The sequence below is a fragment of the Trichosurus vulpecula genome, chromosome 4 (assembly GCF_011100635.1).
Source record: "Trichosurus vulpecula isolate mTriVul1 chromosome 4, mTriVul1.pri, whole genome shotgun sequence".
In the NCBI taxonomy this organism is placed as follows: Eukaryota; Metazoa; Chordata; class Mammalia; order Diprotodontia; family Phalangeridae; genus Trichosurus; species Trichosurus vulpecula.
Window position 1 is genome coordinate 189,775,780 of NC_050576.1, and position 20,226 is coordinate 189,796,005.

General features: G+C 42.8%; 1 protein-coding gene across 1 annotated transcript in view; it reads right to left on the reverse strand.

Annotated features, from left to right (window-relative positions):
• Nucleotides 1-20,226, reverse strand: part of FAM117A (family with sequence similarity 117 member A) — a 50,255-nt gene that overhangs the window by 10,402 nt on the left and 19,627 nt on the right. Inside the window, exon 2 of the mRNA XM_036758144.1 lies at nucleotides 10,218-10,387. Coding sequence (XP_036614039.1) covers nucleotides 10,218-10,387 — 170 coding nt within the window. The remainder of the gene's footprint in view (nucleotides 1-10,217; nucleotides 10,388-20,226) is intronic.

A 20,226-nucleotide genomic window follows, 5' to 3' on the forward strand; every position in this document is an offset into this window, starting at 1 on the left:
CATATAAGGATCTGGTAAAAGAACTGGGTGGGGATATATAGCATAAAGAAAAGGGACATTTGAAGAAAGGGGAAGACATGACAGCCAGAATCTGTAGGGCCTGTCGTGTAAAAGAGGTACCAGACTTGTTTTACTTGGCTCCAGAAAGGTGGAACCAGGAGACATAGCTAGAAGTTGAAAAGAAACAGATTTTAGCTCCCCATAGAGGAAAACTTCCCCAAAGCACTATCAGAATAGAAGTGGTTGCTTAGGAGGCAAGTTGCCTCTTACTTGAGGCAGGGGTCAGAGGACAACTTGCTGGTAATGCTACAACAGGGCCACAGTGCCTCATGCCCAGCCTTTTCTATCCCCAAAGGTCTGATGACAAGATTTTGGCTCTCTACATGGGCCCTCCACTTCCCATTTTAAAAGAAGGGTTCTAGTGTAGCCATATTTCCTCTCTAGTTTCTATGGACAAACTGCCAAAGACATGAGAGCCTGGGAACCACCTTCTTCTAGTACCTCTGCTAACCTCCCCCTAAGAAGTTGCTGCAAATTCAAAGAAAGGGAGAAAATAAAATAAAAACAAAACATCCCACAACCCAACAGCCACTGAGTCACTCAATGAAGACATTCAGACGCCATCCCCTGTGACCGCAGTCATGGCAGGTAGCCTTTTGAGGCAGAGCAAGAGAATGAAGATGGATCACAGCTTCATAGAGAAGGATCTTGCCTCCTCTCCTTTTCATTCCCCAGACATTCATCTATCAGGAAATCAATGAAACTTGTTTTGGAGAGGACACTTTCCCTAAAACATATGGGCATCCCCCTCACTGGTTAGTATCTAGAAGCTAAGGATGCTCCCCACCCCCACTGACCTGGAATTAACATAATGCAACAAATATTTTTTTGAAGCACCCACTACATAAAAGACATCGGTACAAAGATTTTAAAATGACAGCATTTGCCCTTAAGAAGCTAATACTCTTATGATGTGGGTATATGTGTGTGTGTGGAGGATGAGGCATGGACGGATGCATTTAGTACGAGATAATGTGAGGCAAAGGAATATACCAGAAAAGGAATTCTATGAAAGTCTGAAGAGGAGAGTTAACACCTCCAGTGGCTAGGAAAGGGAAAGGTTTAGGGTTCAGGGGAGAAGAAGATAGGGCTGGTATCAGAGAAGGCATGGCACCTGAGCTGGCCTTGTGAAGAGGTGGCAGATATCTTGAGTTTGGAGAGCAGCCAAAAGTCTAGTTCGGTAGAATGAAGAATGTGTTAAGGGAAATAATACTGTCTAAAAGAACGCTGGAAAGGTTAAGTCTGGCCCAGCCCTGTTGGGCTATGGAACTTATATTTTATCCTAGTAAACAATATCGATGTTTTTCAAGAAAGATAGTGACACAGTCAGAATTGTACCTTAGGAAAGACTGGCAACTGTGTGAAAAATGGGTTAGAGAGGACAGAGACCGTAAGAAATCAGTGGGACATTCTGGAGAAGATGCAGAATCCTGAAGTTGAGGTTAGACTTGAATACTTAGGGCTGGAAATGAGGCACATAGGACATAATCACCCTGACACTTCCAAGCTCATACCTAACGGCCCTGATGGCTGGACTTTTTGTAAATTAAAACCTTGGAACTCATCATGCCTCCCAAAGCTTCTTCCTCTCTAAACTAGGAAGCTCCTTTAAGGTGTCTACAATGTCTACAAATGGCACTTATGAAAGGAAGTGCTCCCTGAAAAGGCAGACTGGGCAGCCATTCTCTTTCCTGCACCCCTTTTATCCCTGCCGGTATGTGACTGTCCCTTCCCGAGGTCCAGGAAGTTGGCCCACTGACTATGGAGTAGGTCAGCAGGAACCTTGAAGCTTCCCCAATTCCCTTATACCTGGGAAGGTAGCAATGGCTGCAGTGCATGGCCTGGTGAACACCAGAGCTCCTCCGGGCAGCTGTTCCAATAGTAGCCCATTTTGTGCTCAATGTCTACTACCATCTATCCTTCTTCTTCTACTTTCTTTCCTGGTACATTATGTGAGAGAGAATGGAAGCAGACGTGAGTTATCAGTAAGAGTTCTGAAGTTCCAAAAATACAGAATCATCTCTTCCCTTAAGCACTTTTTTGACCCCTCTCTACTCTCTGCTTAGGAACTAATGATAGCTCCTAATGCCAACATACAATCTCTGTTCTTCCCACTCAAGATTCCTTCCTTTGTTCTTTTCCATCTCTTCTTATTCTTCCTCCCCTAGCGCACCTCACTTGGCTCTGATGGCTAATTTATTCCATCTCCCTTTTGTACCAACAGACTCGATGAGATCATTTTCCTGCTTTTGTTTCAATTTTATGTATATTTGCTCTTCTCCAGCTAAACAGGGAGCTTCGAGGGCAGAAGTTCTCTTTCCTGGATGGGGAATGATGTTCTTCAGGCTGTTACCTAGTTCATCTGGGTCTCATGCCAGTGTCCAACACAGGGAAGTAATGAACTGATTGTTAAAAGTACAACAAAATCACAGCTAGGAAAGAGATCCAATTCGGAGCCCTGACCGCCTGGCCACAACAGAAATTACCAGGCCTCCAGGCCTTCTCTGCTTCAGAGCACTGTGAGGAGATTCTTTCTGAACAGTCCTAAATCTGCTGGGGTTGGGGGAATAGCACAGCATGGCTAAAAAGATCTTCCTCATCAAGGGGGCCAGTGCACTAGAACAGACTTATTTTTAACACCAGAGCGCAGGGGAGAATTTGGCCTGATCACAAATGTGGCAATGTCTGGCAGTGTCGTCAGTGACTGCGTGCAGATGATGCTTAGATTATGCAAAGAAAGACGTGGGTCAGACATCAGAAGCCTTACTTGCAGGTTAAGAAATCCCAGAGGTGCAGCAGCTCAATAATTGTCTAGGGCATGCAGGAGTTTTGACTGGGAGAAGTCGGGGAGGAGGACGAGCCTCTCTGGGAATAACCCAGAAGGGACACAAAGAGGTTTGGGGAGGGGGGTGGCATCAATCAACCAATATTTATTAAGTGTCTACTATGTGCCAGGCACAGTGCTAGGTGCCGGAGAAACAAATACGAAGAACGAAACAATCCTCACTCTCAAGAAACTTGCATTCTAACCGGAAAGACCACAAAGGCATATACACTCTATTCTGGACTTGATGAGAGTTTTAGATGTCACGGGGGCACCCGGTTTGGAATGAGAAGATGTCTCCAAGACCCACTCAGATCTGTTTCCCTGTAACAGGTGCCTCGGTCACTGAGCGCATTTAGAGCCAGAAAGGACTTAAGAGATAATACAGTCCCACCCATTTATTTGACAGGGGAAAATAAGGCCCCAGAAAGGTTCTAGTGCCTTGTCCAAGGTCATGAAGGCAACACAAAGGGCCCTGTTCCTCACCTTGTTTATGATTAACTATGGCGGCAGAGTATGTCCTAGGTATAAAGCAGCAGTTGGGCCGGCTAGGGGCCAACACAGTTTGATGCAGAGCCAGGTGGCCCAATGAAAGTGGATAGTCTGAGAAGTCCGTGAGCCAGGAGTCTTCTCGAAAGTATTAAGGTACCCAGGACTCTTAAGTCCAGCATGTCACATGCCTAGATGTGCGCACGTGTGTGTGTGTGTGTGTGTGTGTGTGTGTGTGTGTGCGTGCACACTCGAGCACACGTGCATACACACCAATGCACGCTCTCGTAGGGAAGAGCAGAACTGGAACTGCCAAAAAGTCAAAAGGCAAGTTAATTAGACCAATAATGCTTTGGTTTTTTTCATCTGGCCCCACTGCCTTTATTGCCCCCTTATCAAAAGGCCGAATCCACAGAAGAGTTGTCAATGCTGCTGCAGCGCTAAGAAAGGGAGGGCCTTGTTATCTCTTTTCTTGGTTTCAAGCAATACAAAAAAAAAAAGATTAAAGCAACACTGGTTTGGGGGAAAGAGGTGCTATTAGGGTTGGGGCTGGGTGGAAAACAAGGTAAAAAGATGAACAAGGGAAGGAGCATTTCCTCAAGCAAGCCATATTGAACTTTGTACCTCTGGTCTTCCCCTCCCCTTGTGTTTGAGAAATGCCAGCTAGATCTGTTTGCAAGGGCCAAGTCAGTCCAGAAGCAGCCCAACTGTGGGGAACACATTCACATCCTCTAGAAACAACTGGAAAGAGGGGAGCAAGCCTGTGCGGGATGGGGAGGGGCAGGTACCCCGGTGTCTTGTCTACAAAAGAAGGTGGCCAACAGAGGAACTTTCTGAAATAGTTGTTTCAGCTGTGGTGAGACCGCTTCCTCTCTCTATAGAGTACAAGAAGACAAAATGCTTTGCACAGCAAGAAGGCAGAGGGGGTAACCACAGCCACTGGCATAGGCTGCTGCCCACCCTGCCCCTTCACCAGGCAGGACTAATCCACAATGGCTGGCTGGGCAGCTTCTCCTTAGCTAGTAACTGTTAGGAGGAAGGAGGGGCGAAGGGTGGAAAGAGATGACATGGTTACTGCAAAAGAGAAATCCTTGACAGACACTTCAAAGAAACCTCTACAGACCAGGACGGCAACAATGATGGTACAATTCTATCAGTCACTCAGCCAGTGATTCCCCACTTTATTATTTGTTTAGCCAAGATGTGTGGGGGAAGAAATGGATTTAGCTGCAGATTCACATGATGCAGGTATAAATCATCTAACACTCCTTTTATTAAATCTGTCTGCTCCCTGCTCAATGCTTGCCTTTTTCTGGTTTCTAGTGACCTCACTGCATCACATCCACATGTGAACAGCCTTCCAAGGCTCTACCAGCTGGACACAGTCCTTTGCCACGTGCCCTCATCTCCTGCTTCATCCCTACCTAGTCTGTCTGCTCCATCTAAGCAGACTTCTTAGAATCCCTCGTCCTCCTCATTTTCCTTTGCCCCAGTTGCCCCACAACTTTGGAACAATTCCTCTTTTTCCCCTCTCACCCTAACCTAACCCACTCTTCTAGGCGCACAATTTAAGGCAATCCCCTCCAAGAAACACTGACTCAATGCTATCCATTCCCCTGGCTAACACGCTTTACCCCCATGAACCTATCCAACCTGGTATCATTATTATCATGTAATTATTAACAATCACTTCATCCACATATGGTACTCTACTGTTTACAAAGTGCTTTATTCACAATCACCCTGGGACAGAGGTAGTGAAGGTATTATTCTCATTTTATAGATGAGCTAACAGGCTCAGAAAGTTTAAATGAGTTGCCTAAGGTTACATAGGTATCCTAATTCTAAAGACCAGACAGTCTCTGCTCTTAGGCAGTTTAAAGTCTAATAGGAGAGATGGAACCCATTTACATGAAAGCCAGTGTGGTAGTGGAAAGAGTGATGAATTCACTCTGCACCCCAAATGTCTAATAACATAGAACTTTGCTCCTGTGGGACCAGGCAGGAAATACCTGCTGACTGTTTTATTGTAGCCAAAGTCAGTGGAAAGTTTTTAACCCTGACTTCTGCTCTCAGAGCACGTCTTAGCTACATGATGTTGGCAGCTATGCATACAGCAAGGGCTCAGTAAATGCTTGCTGCCCGTATCAAGGTTGGGTCAGGCAGAACCCTTAGTTGCTTCAGAAAGTATCTACATTAATAGGGATGTGAAGAGGGCTGGGCAACCCAGGCCGTAGCCATTGCTTCAGGCCTCACTGCAAAGACATGTAGCAGCCAGGAAAGCAGAGGCAGATGTGTTCCAAGATACAGGGTACAGCTGCTTCCTCTTGGGTGGCAGAGGTAAGGCCCTATCCCAGTTACAACGAGTATAACAGATGACAAACTGTATTGGCATGGGTAGAAGTGACATGGTAGGGGGTGGCAGAGAGATTTGGGGTGGAGTGGTAATAGCCGCTAGATTGGTTTAAACAGTGTATCCTGGCATCATCCCCAAATTTTAACAGCCTTTGGCTTTCAAAGAGCCTCCAAAGGTTCATGGGCACTGCCTCCCCTACTCCATCCTTCTCCAAACGATTTCTTTTGGGGACCATGTCATTCAACAGTGATGTGAATGCACACCCATTTCTTGGGGAGAAACAATATTGATAGACACTGTTGCCACCTCTGATGGGTGTTCACATTCCAGTGCCAAACTCAAGCAAGCTAAGGCCGTTTGGTTAAAGGGAGATCCAAATTCTTTTCCTGAATGGAATGGGACCCTTTACTACAAAGAAATTCTGAAGAGGCCAGAAGTTCCATGGGTAGAGCAGATCTTCTGATTTAGAGACAGAAAGGCGGGGAATGGATGCCCATAGTTTCTGAATTCTCCTTTGCTGCTGCTGCTGCCACACAATATTTACAGGTTGCTACGAGTTCCTAGAGGTCTGGAGCCCATCCACAGGAAAGAAGAGAACCGTGTGGCCCTGGATCCGCCAAGCCTGAGGAGAGAGCATCTCTGACCTCTGCCTCACTGTGGCAGTGAGCCCGGGTCTGTTATATAAAAGATCTGGCCTACAGCTGCAGCTTGACCAAAAACACAGAGAGGCTGGAGCCCAGACCTTCAGACCCAGCCAAGGAAAATCTAACTCAGCCTTGAGCTGTAGAAGAAAGCTGCAGCTAAGGAAGGAGATGAGGGCTTCCTCGAAAGTCGGGAACAAAGGCTGAAAGGGTACAGATCAAAGTACAAGGAAACCTGTAGACTAAAACAAGATATTGCCCAGAGCTAACAGACTCTCTTGCCACTTAAAATCGCATTCTTCCTGAAAGACCTCTCTTGCTTGGGCAAAAGGAAATGTAGTATCTAGATTCCTGCCTGAACAATGTGGAAAATGCCCATGGATATGGGGTAATAGAAGGCACCCTTTTCTAAGGAGTGAGGAACAGCGGTGGCTTGAATCTCTGGACAAGGCCCTGTGACCTCGCAGTGTAGAGATCTGTCTCCAGGTCCCACCATCCTGCCTCACTGTTCTTCTCAAACACCTCCTGTGGTAAATCACTTTGTAGCCAATTCTCCTTGATGACGAGAGCCTGATTTCTCTACCTTCTCTGCTGCCCACCTTCTGGCTACACCCGATTCTTTGGATATATCCTCACTCATCTTCTCTGAACAAGAACACAAGCTTTTTGAGTTCCAAGCCCAATCTTATTTCCTTCATCCCAACGTGCGCAAGGTAGTGCTAGACATTCAAATACTTGCTAATGACTATTAGAAATATATCCTGTAAGAAAAAGTGAAAATTGGCATTATGTGCCCTGGAGAAGAGAGAGGGCTCTGGAGGGGTGTGAAGAAGGGATTTAAACCTATGAGGAAAGGGGTAGAGAAGGTGGTGACCAACTCCCAGGCTATTTCAATAAGGACAAAAAGGAATGGGTATAACTTGAGCAGGAAAGATTTCAGAGTGGCTATTGGGAAAAAATAACCCCAAGAAGCCCTGGCCCAAGTTGCATGCAGGCATACTTTGTTTTAGTGTTTCACTTTAATGCACTTTGCGGATATTGCCTTTTTTTTTTTTTTTTTTTAACAAATTGAAGGTTTGTGGAAACCCTGTTGAACAAGGCTATCAGTGCCATTTTTCCAACAGCATATGCTAACATTGTGTCTCTGTGTCTCATTTTGGTAACTCTTGAAATATTTCAAACTTTTTCATTATTATTATATGTTATGATGAACTGTGATCAGTGATCTTTGATGTTACTATTTGTTTTGGGGCATCATGAACTTCACCTATATAAGATAGTGGACTTAATCAATAAATGTCATGTGTGTTCTGACTGCTCCACCAACCAGCCATTCCCCTGTCTCTCTCCCTCTCCTTAGGCCTCCCTATTCCCTGAGACACAATACTGAAATTAGGCCAATTAATAACCCTATAATGGCCTCTAAGTGTCTAAATTAATGGAAGAGTCAATCAATGCAATAAACTTCATTGTTGTCTTATTTTAAGAAATTGCCACAACCACCCCAACCTTCATCAACTATCGCCCTGATCAGTCAGCAGCCATCAATATGGAGGCAAGCCCGATGGTGGGATTCAAATAAATTAACAACCAGTTCTCCACAGAACCAAGCCGAGGAGGAGGCACCACTGCTGTGGCAGACGCAGGACCCCCACCCCCACTCCCAACAACCAGTTCACCGAACTCAACCTAAGATTAGATACAGGTTCTACTGAACTGGTGCAAACTGGCTGAATCCCACCACTGGGCAAGACCCTCCACCAGCAAAAGGATTATGACTTGCTGAAGGTTTAGATGATGGTTAGCATTTTTTGGCAATAAAGTATTTTTAAATTAAGGTATGAACACAATACACAATACTACTGCACACTTAATAGACTACAGTCAAGTGTAAACATAACTTTTATATGCACTAGGAAACCAAGAAATTCCTGTGACTTGCTTTATTGCAACAGTCTCTTTATTGCAGTGGTGTGGAACCGAACCCTCAATATCTCTAAAGTATGCATATAGTATGTATTGATAATTTTAGTTGATAGATAACTCTCTGGGGAGGGTTATACTATCAATTAAATTCAACTAACAATAAGTGCCTAATGTAAGCAGACCACTGTGCTAGGCACAGACAGGGGAAGGGGAGATACAAAGTTTAGAAAGACAAGATACCTGCCTTCATGTATGAAGCTTACATAAGAGTTGGTCATATAGGGGGAGAGGGAGTCTAGTCTAGCTGGACCACAGAGTATATGGAAGATAAGTAGGATAAGATAAGGTAGTAGGGAAAGGTGGTAGAGGGCTAGTCCTGCAGGCTATATATTAAGGCGTTGAGATTGTGTTCTATAGAAGCTAAGGAACTTTTAAGAACTTGGAGGCTATAGGACCCTATCCGTGAATAAGGAAGATAATTCTGGCAGCATGAGGAAAGACAGGGAGCAGGAGGGAGGAAAATGGAGGCAGGAAGATCTGTTTCAGTAGCCCAGGTGTGATAGGGTCTGAACAAGGATGCATAGTAGCAGTAGATAAGAAAGGATATATTTAAGATAACTGACTATTATGAGAAAGGAGAGAGAAAAAAGAAGGAAAAAAACAAGGCTTCAAACATGAGACTGGGTAAATGGTATTTTCACAGACAGAAATAGAGGAGTCAATACGAGGTTTTGTGGGAAGATCTGTTTTGATCATGTTTAGTTTGACATGCTGACAGGACTGTCAGTTCCCTTGACCTTTTGGGTGTGGGTCTGGAACTCAGGAGAGAGGTCAGTGCTAAAGATAAAGACTTGGGAGTCATTTACTTAGAAGCAATAGTTGGAATTTTTGCAAGTCAATGAGGTTGCCAAAGTGGGGATAAGAAGAGGAGCGAATAAAAAGAGGAGAGATGACCTTGGGGAACATTTCCCTTAAGGAGACAGGAAGATGAGAAAATATCAAGTGATCACAGGGCTCCAGAGCTGACATGAACCGGAGGTCATCTAGTTCAACATGCTCATTTTGTAGAGGGCCAGAGATCACACAGGTATCAAGTGGAAGATCTGGGATTAGAACCTAGATCTTCTGACTCTGTCAAGAGAAGAAGGTAAAGAAGTTTGAAGGTATAGTGTCATAGCCCAAAGAGGCATGGATGATGTTCTCTGGAGGACATTTCTAGGTTTATTAATCAATAAGAATATTTTAGGATAATCAAAATCAAAGTGCTTGCCTTCTCAAGGATGAGGAGAGAAGGGAGAGAATTTGAAATTCAAAAGTTTAAAAAATGCTCGTTAAAAATTTTTACACATGATTGGGAAATGTTTAACAAAATAAATAATAGGAAAAATAGGACCTTTGATACTACAGATATAAAATCTATCACCTTCTCTACAACTAGAAGTCAATTCTCTATTCTCCATGAGCAAACTTTCAATTCCAGTCTGATTTCTCCCTTTTTCACACTCCCAGGTCACCATACCCCTTTCAGTTGGGGCATATTCAAGGAACACAATCTATTACTGTCCTAAACATATCATTAGGAAGGTAAATTTACTTTTAAAATAATCATAACTAATTCCAAAGGCAAAGCAAACTCAATTTGGGTATCCAAACAGGAATTATTCACAGTAAAATTTAAAATCCCAAGATGACTGTTATCTTCCACCATTTGGGTGGGTATTCAGGAAATGCAAATCATATTACTATTAATCTAGGTAGACAAAACATTACGTTTGAATATTATCCCAGTACATGGCAATTATATGAGCCATTGCTCTTTACTATTAGTGTGGATGAATTATGTTATTGATCAAATGCCCCTTAGCTGGATCACCATCTGAGTCCCACACCTGCTGGGGAAAATGAGGGAAAGCTCCATTACCTGGGTGGCCTTGTCATTGGTGTAGCAGGTGAAGGTGCCGTCAGCATCTTTAGGCCACTGGCCCAGTAGGTAGGAGCCAAGGATTGTGTCCAGGGAGAATGTGCGTCGGACTCGGGGAGGTCGGTGTCTACATATGGACTTCTCTGGGGCCACTGAACACGGGACACTGGCTAGAAGAGAGCACAGCCCACATACTGATGTCAGCACAGAGAAATCAAATGTAGTAACCACCCTCAGCCAGCCAGCTTCCCTAACTCTATAAGACCCTTATCACTTTTTCTTCCAGAATCATCTGTTATTTTTTACTATTTTGGATAAGCTGCTTTAAAAGTAAAGAAGGAAGAGGAGGAAGTAAGAAAGAGACACTTGAGCAAGGATGGGGACCCTTTTGTCATTAGCCATCATAGCATGGCTTTTGTTCTCAGCTCTCACCTCCCTCCCGAACCTTGGATGTGGAGCCTCTGGCTTCTCTGGTTCTGATAAGTAAATCCTCCTTGCCAGCCCCTCTCCAAAACCCTTTAATTTGTTGTTTTTCCCCATTAGGATGTAAGGTCTTATTATTTGCTTGCATTTGTATCCCCAGGCCTTAGTACAATGCCTGGCACAGAATAAACATTTAATAAAAGCTCAACCTGTCTAGAGAAGGCCAAGTCATTCCAAGGAGACCACATAATTATACATGCAGTGTTCCTGATATCGTGTCAAATCTCGTTTGTTTAGATGAAAAAAAGGTCTTCGGGTTCTGCCCAGACCTGTGTTTCTCTAAGAAAAGGGACTAGGCCTCTCCTACCCTTTAGATCTCTCAGTATCTAGAGTAGAAGGTCTTGAGTAGACTAAGTAGTCAATCTATATTACTGACAACTCATACTTTTCTCAGAATTCAATTCCAGGGAAGCAAGACAATCAAGATGAAAATAATAATGCCTACTTCAATTGTCTGGGGACGAAGAATACAAATTGGGTAATATCCATGACTTTGATTTCTTTCTGTCCTTTCAGGCAGACATATTGGGCAGTGAAATTGAAGCAGAGGGAAGCTGGGAGCCAATCGAATTAATTCATTTCAATAGAATATACAGTATGATGTATAGTGAAGGCAGAGGTTGAAAATAGTGGTAAATTTTTAATTTTCTGAAATCATCTAAGTTTCGATTATCCAAGCTATCCCAACAGTCATCAATAATTGAATCTTAGCTATAATATATTCATTAAAAGTGTAACAGAACAAAATGCTTTCACATTTACAAACAATTTGATGTCCCACAATCCAAGGCAATATTTAATCCTAGATGGATTTCTACCTGCCATCCAGAGTGGTAAAATGGAAGAGTAGTAGATCTAGCAACCGAAAAGGAAGAAATATGCACCAAATCTATAGTGATTAAAGCTAAGATAGAAATACCACACGAAGTAGAAGTCTTATGAAATATTCTCCCCTCCCAACTCCATTAACGCTCTGGGTATAGACAACACAAGCCACTGATTCTATTCAGCCAAGGAAAGTCACTGGTGCCACTGTTGGGAATTGGTGGGGAAGGGAGAGGATAAGACAACAAACCAGCTAGAGGGGAAAGGAATCAAAGGAGTTTCCATGACAGTGGAAAATTAGGGTCGGCCCCTTCTCCCAACAGTCTACTCTTGGCAGGGGATTGGGTGGGTTGGGGGCGGGGAGTGTTTCTGAAACAGTAGAAGTGGTGGGAGCCAAAGAGAGAAGAGGAAATTCATAGACAAGGTACTGAGAACTTAAAAAAAAATTAAAAATTAAAAAAAAATTTTTAAAGCAGGAGAAAAAAAGCCCATAAGAGAAAGGCTAGATTCAAAGCAAATGAATAGTAGTAAGAAAGAAATATGGTAAAAAAAAAAATTAATAAAAAAAATTTAAGGCCATAAAACGTTGAGCAAGTATGAAGGAAAATGAACTAAAAATCCCTAGCAAAAAAAGAATTTTGCAGGCTCCCCAGAGCAAGAAACTCCAAAAAAGCAAAAGGGCTAAAGTCATAAGCAAAATAATATGTGTTGCAAAGCTGAACTTAATCATTTATGAAAAAAGATGAACCTCCAATGAAAAGAGGCATTTCAGGCCTCCTTTGAGGCCTTCAAATTTATCACCCAATCTAAATGCTGGTAGCCTAGTGAACAGTCTCCCTCTCCACTTCTATACTCACACTAGGGGACTTCAGCATAAACGTTGATGTTCCTTCAAACCCCCTAACTTTCCATTTCCTCAGTCAACTCATTTCCCAAGACCTATTTTTCCTCTACTACTTTTCTGCTACTCACAGAAATGGTCTTGCACCACATACATGTACACACAAGTATGTTTCACTTCGATGTTCATCAATTCTAAAATTCCAGTATCCAATCGTAATCTTTTATCATTCCATCTCTCCCTATGCCTTTCAACCCCTAACCCTACTTTTCATCTTGACCATGACCTCCAAATCCTTCATTCCTCGGTACTTTCCCAAGTCATTACCCCTGCTCATCACTTCCCAATCTGGACCCCATGGTGGTGAGCCTGTTCACTCTACATTCTCCTCTGCTCTTGAATCCCTTGCCTTCTTGTCCTATCACCAACTGCACACCTTGCCAAACCCTAAATCTGAATTATCCCACCATCTGCCTTCTTTGCTCCTATTCTCATGTTCCTGAACAGAACTGGAGGAAGTCGCAAAACCATGAATAGATACACTAAAAATTTATGCTATCTAATATCATGTAAGCCCTCAATGCACCAAGGTAATCCTCCTATACCTCCTTAATTGACTGTTTAGCCCACTCACAAACAGCAGCTGTTCCAAACATTATTCTCTTCCCTCAAGCTTCCTATAGCAACCCCTCCCAGCTGACGACCTTCACAAAAAAATGGAGGCAATTCGCCAAAAACCCTTATTCCTCCCCTTCTCATCACACGGCATGTTAAAATCATTACCCAGTATCTCCTCCTTTACTTCAGTCTCTAATGAAGAGGTGGTCCTTCTTCTTTGCAAAGGTCAACCTCTATATATGGGCCCTTGGTGCTATCTTCTCCAGCAGACTGCTGCCATAATCATCCCCACTCAGTCTAATCTTCAATTGCTTCCTGTCTAATGCATCCTTCTCTGACTACAAACATGCCTATGTTTTCCCCACCCCTAAAACGACCCATCATGTATGCTACCATCCCTGCTAACTATTATCCTATCTCTCCTCCTCTCTCATTTAAACTCCTTAAAAAAAACTACTACACACTGAGCATCTCTAGTTCCCTTCCTCATATTCTCTTCTAAATCTTCTGAAATCTGACTTCTAACTTCATCATTCACCTTCAAATGTCCTCTCCAAAGTTACCAATGATATCTGAATAGCCAAATCTAATAGCCTTTTCTCAGTCCTCATCCTTGACACTTCTCTGCAGCCTCTGACACTATCAGTATACACCTGTATGTTCTCTCCTTCCTGGGTTTTTACAACACTTCTCCCTCCTAGGTTCTCTTACTAGTCTGACTGGCCCTCCTTAGTCTCCCTTACTGGATTTCCATCCATGTCATTCCCACTAACTGTGGATGTCCCCTAAGGCTCTTCCCTTTACCCTCTTTTATCTCTATAGTCTCTCCCTCGGAGATCTCATTGCTCCCATGGAATCAATTATCAGCTCCATGAAAATCCCAGATCTATATCCAGCCCTAGCCTCTCTTCTGAATTCCATGCCTATGGGGCATTTCAAACTGGGACCCATCATGAACTGTCAAGGGCACCAGGATCCTTCTAGTCACTCAGGGTTGTAACCTCTGAGTTACAAAGCTCATCTGAGTTGTAAAGCTCAACTTTTTGCTTGTCCATGTTCCATTATCTCCACTCTCACCCATCATTCGGGCCCTCATCATCTTGTCTCAACTACTGCAGTTGTCTTCTAAGTGGTTTCCTTGCCTCAACTTTCCTCCCCATTCCAATCTATCCTCACAACTTCCTAAGTGATTTTCCTAAAGCCCAGGTCTTAATTAAGGTCACTACCTTTCCCCATCCCCACGACTCCCTTCCCACACCCTGCCAACCAATAAACTCCAATGACTTCCTATCACCTCTAGGATCAAATATAAACTTTTTTCTTTGGTATTTAAAGCTCTCCTCAACCTGGCTCCTTTCTACCCTTCCCAGTTTTCTGACATTTTACCCTCCTCCTCCCCACCCAATCCATCCACACTGGTATATAGGCTGGTCCTCACACATGACACTCTCTAACCATGCCTCTGCCCTGGCTGTTTCCCTAATAACTTCCAACTCTTAGGATCTCTGCCTTCAAGACTCAGATCAACTGCAGGAGTCTTTTCCTGGTCCCCCCAAATCTGGTAGCTAAATGTTACTTCTCATGAAAGCCATAAGAAAAAAAGGATATACAGCCTATGAATCACAGAATAGAGTTCATAATAGACTAGATGTGACAGAAATAGGAGGATTCTAAACTTATTTTTAAAAAAAAAAAAGGCACCACAAGAGAATGCTACTTAAGCTAAGTGGTTTGGGGCAGACAGAGGGAGTGGAAAGATTTTTAACCACAGGTTTATCTGGGTGGAAGAGGAAGGGTAGATAATTAAATACACATATAAATAGGGAGAAAGAGAAATTAACAATTTAAGTAAATCTAAGCAACTTGGTAAATTTGTAGGGATAGACTAGCACCAAAGTGGTCTACTAATAGCAAAAACTAACTGTAAGGACAATGTACTGACTATAAAAAAGAACGGTATAGACAAAACAATATAAAAGAAATACAGGAAAATACAAAACTTAACTATCGCATCTTAAATGTAAATGGATTAAGTAGTCCAATAGAATGAAAGAGAATGGTAGAATGGATATGAAAACAAAATCTAGCAATTTGCTGCAAACGAGACAAACATGAAAACAAACATGCACAGAATAAGGAGGAGAGGCTACAACAAACTGTACTAGGAAAGAAGTTATAATCATCTTGTTGCTGAACAAAGCAAAACAAAGCTTCACAATGTCAAGGGAGAGAAGCAAGGAAACACCATCGTGCAATACAAATTCATTTTTAAAATTAGCCTAATAAATTTAGGAAAGTAAATCTGCTATTAATCGAAATGTATTATTCTAAAGATAATACTTTTAAAATTAGTGGCTCCTTAGCTTTATCAGAACCAATGGTCTCCTCCCTTGGTAAAGATAATTTAAGACTTGATTATATTAATTTTTGCTCACTCTCCCTATGAAACAGGAAGGGGCAGGAACTACTTCCACCATTTTATAGGCTAAGGATGTCATTAGTTTGCCCTCAGTTACAAAGCACACAAAAGCAGTTCCATCTCCTGGACCTTGGCTGTATTTCCTCCACACTGCCTCCTCGCATCACTTTCATTTTGAGTGTAGGTCAAAGGGTAGATCTGACTCTTTTAGGAGCTTTCACCTCCCAGAGCAGCTTATTAACAAAATATTGTCACCTCAGTCTCCTAGAATCATACAAACCCACACATAAGGCACAAAGTTCTGAAAGGCAAATTTATGTAAATTACATATCAAGGAGCAAAAAGGCAGGCAGAAGAGCAAGGCATAGAACACAGGGCAGAGGAGAGATCTGGATGTCATAATTCTCAAGTCTATTTCACCACAATCTGGAAGAAGCAGTTCTCAAAGAGAGAAAGGGGAGCTGCTTCCACCACCCCCTTGGGCTATGCTTCGTTGTTGTTCAGTCATTCAATTGTGTCCAACTCTTCATGACCCTATGGAAGATACATAACATGCCAGGTCCTTCTGTCCTCTACTATCTCTTGAAGTCTGTCCAAGTTCATGTTCATTGTTTCCAAGACACTATCTGTCCATCTCATCCTCTGCTGTTCCTTCTTTTCTTTTTGCCTTCAATCCTTCCCAACATCAGAGTCTTTCCCAATGAGTGCTGTCTTCTCACTATGCGGCCAAAGTATTTAAGCTTCAGATTTCAGTACTTGACCTTCCAGTGAACAGCCTGAATTAATTTCTCTAAGTATTGACTTATTTGATCTCTTTGCTGTTCAAGGGACTAGGACGCTTTATCTATGTGGGTTTTGTACCAGTCATACATCACTTCTGGTTCTATGCCGCCTTTTTCAATAACACACACTGGATACTTATTCTCTGTAATAGCTAATTTTCCATTCACTACACTCATGAAAGATGAGGAGTACTTACAATCCTGGAATACATGAAGATACAAGTACTTCCTAGTCCTTCCTTAGTGCTTTGTGACCAGCAATTGACTGGCATCTTTTCGCCTTCCTAGAGAGCAACACTAACAGTCAAAAGGCAGAGAACAAGGAAAAAAATCAGGATATTCCCCAGTCAGAATCACTGGCCTCTCTGACTGAATTCACCTAGAGAAAGAGTTCTGACCTGAGCAATCAGGCATAAATTCTGACTCCTTTGTCATCAAGAACTCATGGGTCTACCTAGTTTCTTCTGCTGAAAGATGGGGAAAGCTGGCTCCTGGTCCCTGACCTCTACAACAACCACCCTCCTCCTCTTGGTGCAGCCCATAGTCAGGTACAAGATGAAAGAATTACCTTTCTCTGTCACCTATTCTTTTGCCAGTTCCCCCCTTCCCTTCAAAGATTTTTGGCCCAGCTAGGCCCTTTTCAGGGTAATGCAAACAACAGTAATACCTCCTTTGGGTCTGAAGGAGAGGGGAAGAAGACTGGACTTTGTTGGGAAAAGCTCCTGCCTCATAGGGTTCAAATGAGGAGCAAATAAAAGCATGTTTGTGGAGTACTTTGCAAGCTTTAAATGCTATATGTGAATTATCATTGCTTATGTCCCCTAGCAAAAAGTGGAAATGGCAATTTATAACTCAGGCCATGATCCTTGTGGAAGTTATATGGAGTCCTAGTTCTGTTAGGAAGGCCATGCACTGAGGAAAGGCTGAAGTGAGGTGGACTGTCCTATTTATAGCATGGTAGCTATAGGTATTACGACTGTTATTATTGTCAAAAGGGAATCAGGACAACCTTTAATTCAAAAAGGGATCAGCAGGAGCTACAGAGCTACATCTAAGCATGCTCAGCCAACTGGATCTTGGCCCCAGTTAATTAACCTGAGTGGGTACAATATAAGCTTGGGGGTAGGTTGCCCCCTGTTTCTATCCCCTTGGGTTTGTCAGACTTCCCAAGGAAGATTTTGACAGAGTTGGGTGTTGGACACCACCCAGCAGAGTTTCTTGTCTTAGGAAGAGGAAGAAAAGCCACAAGAGGAAGTCACCACAGCTGTCTGTGGTTAAGAAGGCTACTAGATTCATTTAGGGAAGGGATTGGGTACGTTCTTTCAGATTTGGGATGGGGGAGGAGGACAATCAACATGAGGGGAAAGAAGCATGCACCACCAGAAATGAGATCATGGAACCATCAAGCCCAGGACCAGAGTTTTAGACCAGGATAGCCAGGACAGGCTGCAGGGGCTGAGGCTGGGCCATTGAATAAGGGTGGAGTGTCCTGTTTACAGCACCCTCATGGTGTTATCGGTCCATCGCAGGCACCAGCCTCTGAGGCTCTACCACCTGGCTGAGAACCCTGGCAAAAGGCCAGGCCACTTCACCCTTTAGCTGAGCAGTGGTGGGGGCTTTCAGTTCTTGGGCAATGGTAAAGAAAAAGGCACCAGAGATAAGAAGCCTCAGGTGCTATCTTCCAGGACCACTTGGCTCTGTCTCCCTACTGCTCCCCCTTGTACAGCTTCCTTGCTGGGGCAAAGAATAGTTCAAACATCTTGCTGTCTTGGAGAGATACTGTAAGGAAGGGAATACAAATGAACAAAGAATCACACAGAAAGACATGGATAGGCCAAAGCCATCGGATGTACAGAAGGCCAGCACCTTGCTCCATCCTCAGATAATGAGGATACTGAGGCCAGATTCAGCCAAACAAAGGTGAACCTCCAAACTAATCAAGCAAACCCAAGTGGTAAAGCCACTTGGCAGGTCTCAAAGGGGGCTCAGAGCAGCTCTTCCCTCTCTCTGCCATGACAAATTATTGCCACCCAACTTTGGGGGGGCAAATACCTTCTCAGGAGCCCCACCTGACTCCCCACTGGCTTCCTCCTAAAAATTCTATCAAGGTCCACATGGCCCTAGCCTTTACTCTTATACGGCTAATTCTCACTCTTTCACTCATTCCTGCCCTGGAGAGAGAGGGTGGAACAAGGGACATGAATAATGTTGGAAAGGGGAGAGTAAGAGCATAGAAGACACAGGAAGAGAAGAGAGCTCTATGGCTGCTGTTTTCAGCTAGACTAGTGATTCACTGATCAGGGATGGAGCCTGAAGCAGGAGTGGAAAACTAGCCCCTGGCCAACCTAATTTGGGCTATAACAACTAAAAAAATTTTTTTACTTCACCTTCATTTCTGAATATATCCCCCCATCCTTGTAACTAAAAAAGATAGGAGAAAAAACCCAAGCAGTTCAGCAAATATAACACATTAACTGAAGCTGACAGTATAGGCGATGGTATAGACTATTTCCCCACCTCTGCAAAGAAGGATGATAGGTACATATTCTTATTTCTTCTCTAGTACCAAGTATTAGTGTTAAGTTTTGGAGTTTGAGGTTGGTCTTTTGGAGGCATGGTTTTGATTTTTATAAAGAGATAAATTTTAATTTTTTCCCAGGGGGCTCACTTCACTCTACATCAATTCAAATAAGTCTCTCCATGCTTGTCTGAATTCTTCAAGTCCATTGTTTCTTATGGCAAATGTAAGGATTAAACTAGGTAATCTATAAGATTCATTCCAACTCTAAATCTATAAAGCTCGTCATCTTACCCACAACAATTTAGCCTAGACAATAAAAAGTGAATTATTTTATTTACTATTTATTTACTATCCTCAGAGCTTTACACAAATATCAGTTTACAAAGATTACAAAGTGGGTCTCCTTATGTTCCCCCTCATCCTGATAGCACCCTTAAAAATCAAATGGGAAAATTATGTTTAAAATGTCCATACCCTTCGACCCAAAGATGTACATACTTTAAGGACATCAAAGGAAAAAAAAGCACATATATATATAATATGTATATATATATATATATACACACACATACATGCACACACATAAATACATGTATATATATGCACATGTTTTGTGTGTATGTAGCCATAAAGACACATATACACACACACACACACACACACATATATATATATATACATACACACATAGCAGCACCATTTATAATAGCAAAGAAATGGAAAGAAAGTGGAGTTCATTGATTGGAAAATGGCTAAATAATATGATTACACATTAAAAAACATGACAAATGTGAAGAATCCTGAGAAACCTGGAAAGACTTGTATGAATCCATCATGCAGAACAAAGTAAGCATAACCAATAAAAAAAATCTATACAATAAATACAACCATTTAAAGGAAACAAGCAAGAAGAAAACGAAACTAAATGCAGGTGCATTTGTAATGACCAAGCTTGGCACTGGAGATGAGCTGAGAAAACATAGGTGCCTCCCCCTTAGCGGGGGCGGGCAATGTTGCATATTTTGTCAGATCTGGTTGGGGTGTGGGTTTGGTTTAGTTCAACTGTTTTTCTTTTTAAATCTTTGTTATAAAGGAACAAAGGTAAGGTGGGGGAAGGATATATTTGGAAATGAATGTGATATGGTGAGATATAAAACAAAAGGCATCAATTTAAAAATAGAAATCAAAATCAAAGGAGAAGATAAAGGAAAAGCCAAAAAGATTTTCCTCCTCTCACCTCGCTACCTGATTTCTCCTAGGCCTTGGGCACATGGCCCAGACACCTATCTTCAGAGCACAGCTTTGTCAAAAGACTGGAGGTGGCGGGGGGGGGGGGGTCCCCATGCTTTCCCACCTCCCTGCCTTTCCTCACACCGTCCCTTCCACCTTGAACGCTTGTCTTCCCTCCTCCCCATCCTTCAAGATCCAGCTCAAATGCTCAATCCCCAAAGAAGCCTTCCTTCCCTGATCCCTAGGCAGAAGCAATCTCTTCTTTCTCAGATTTCTTACAGCACTTTGCC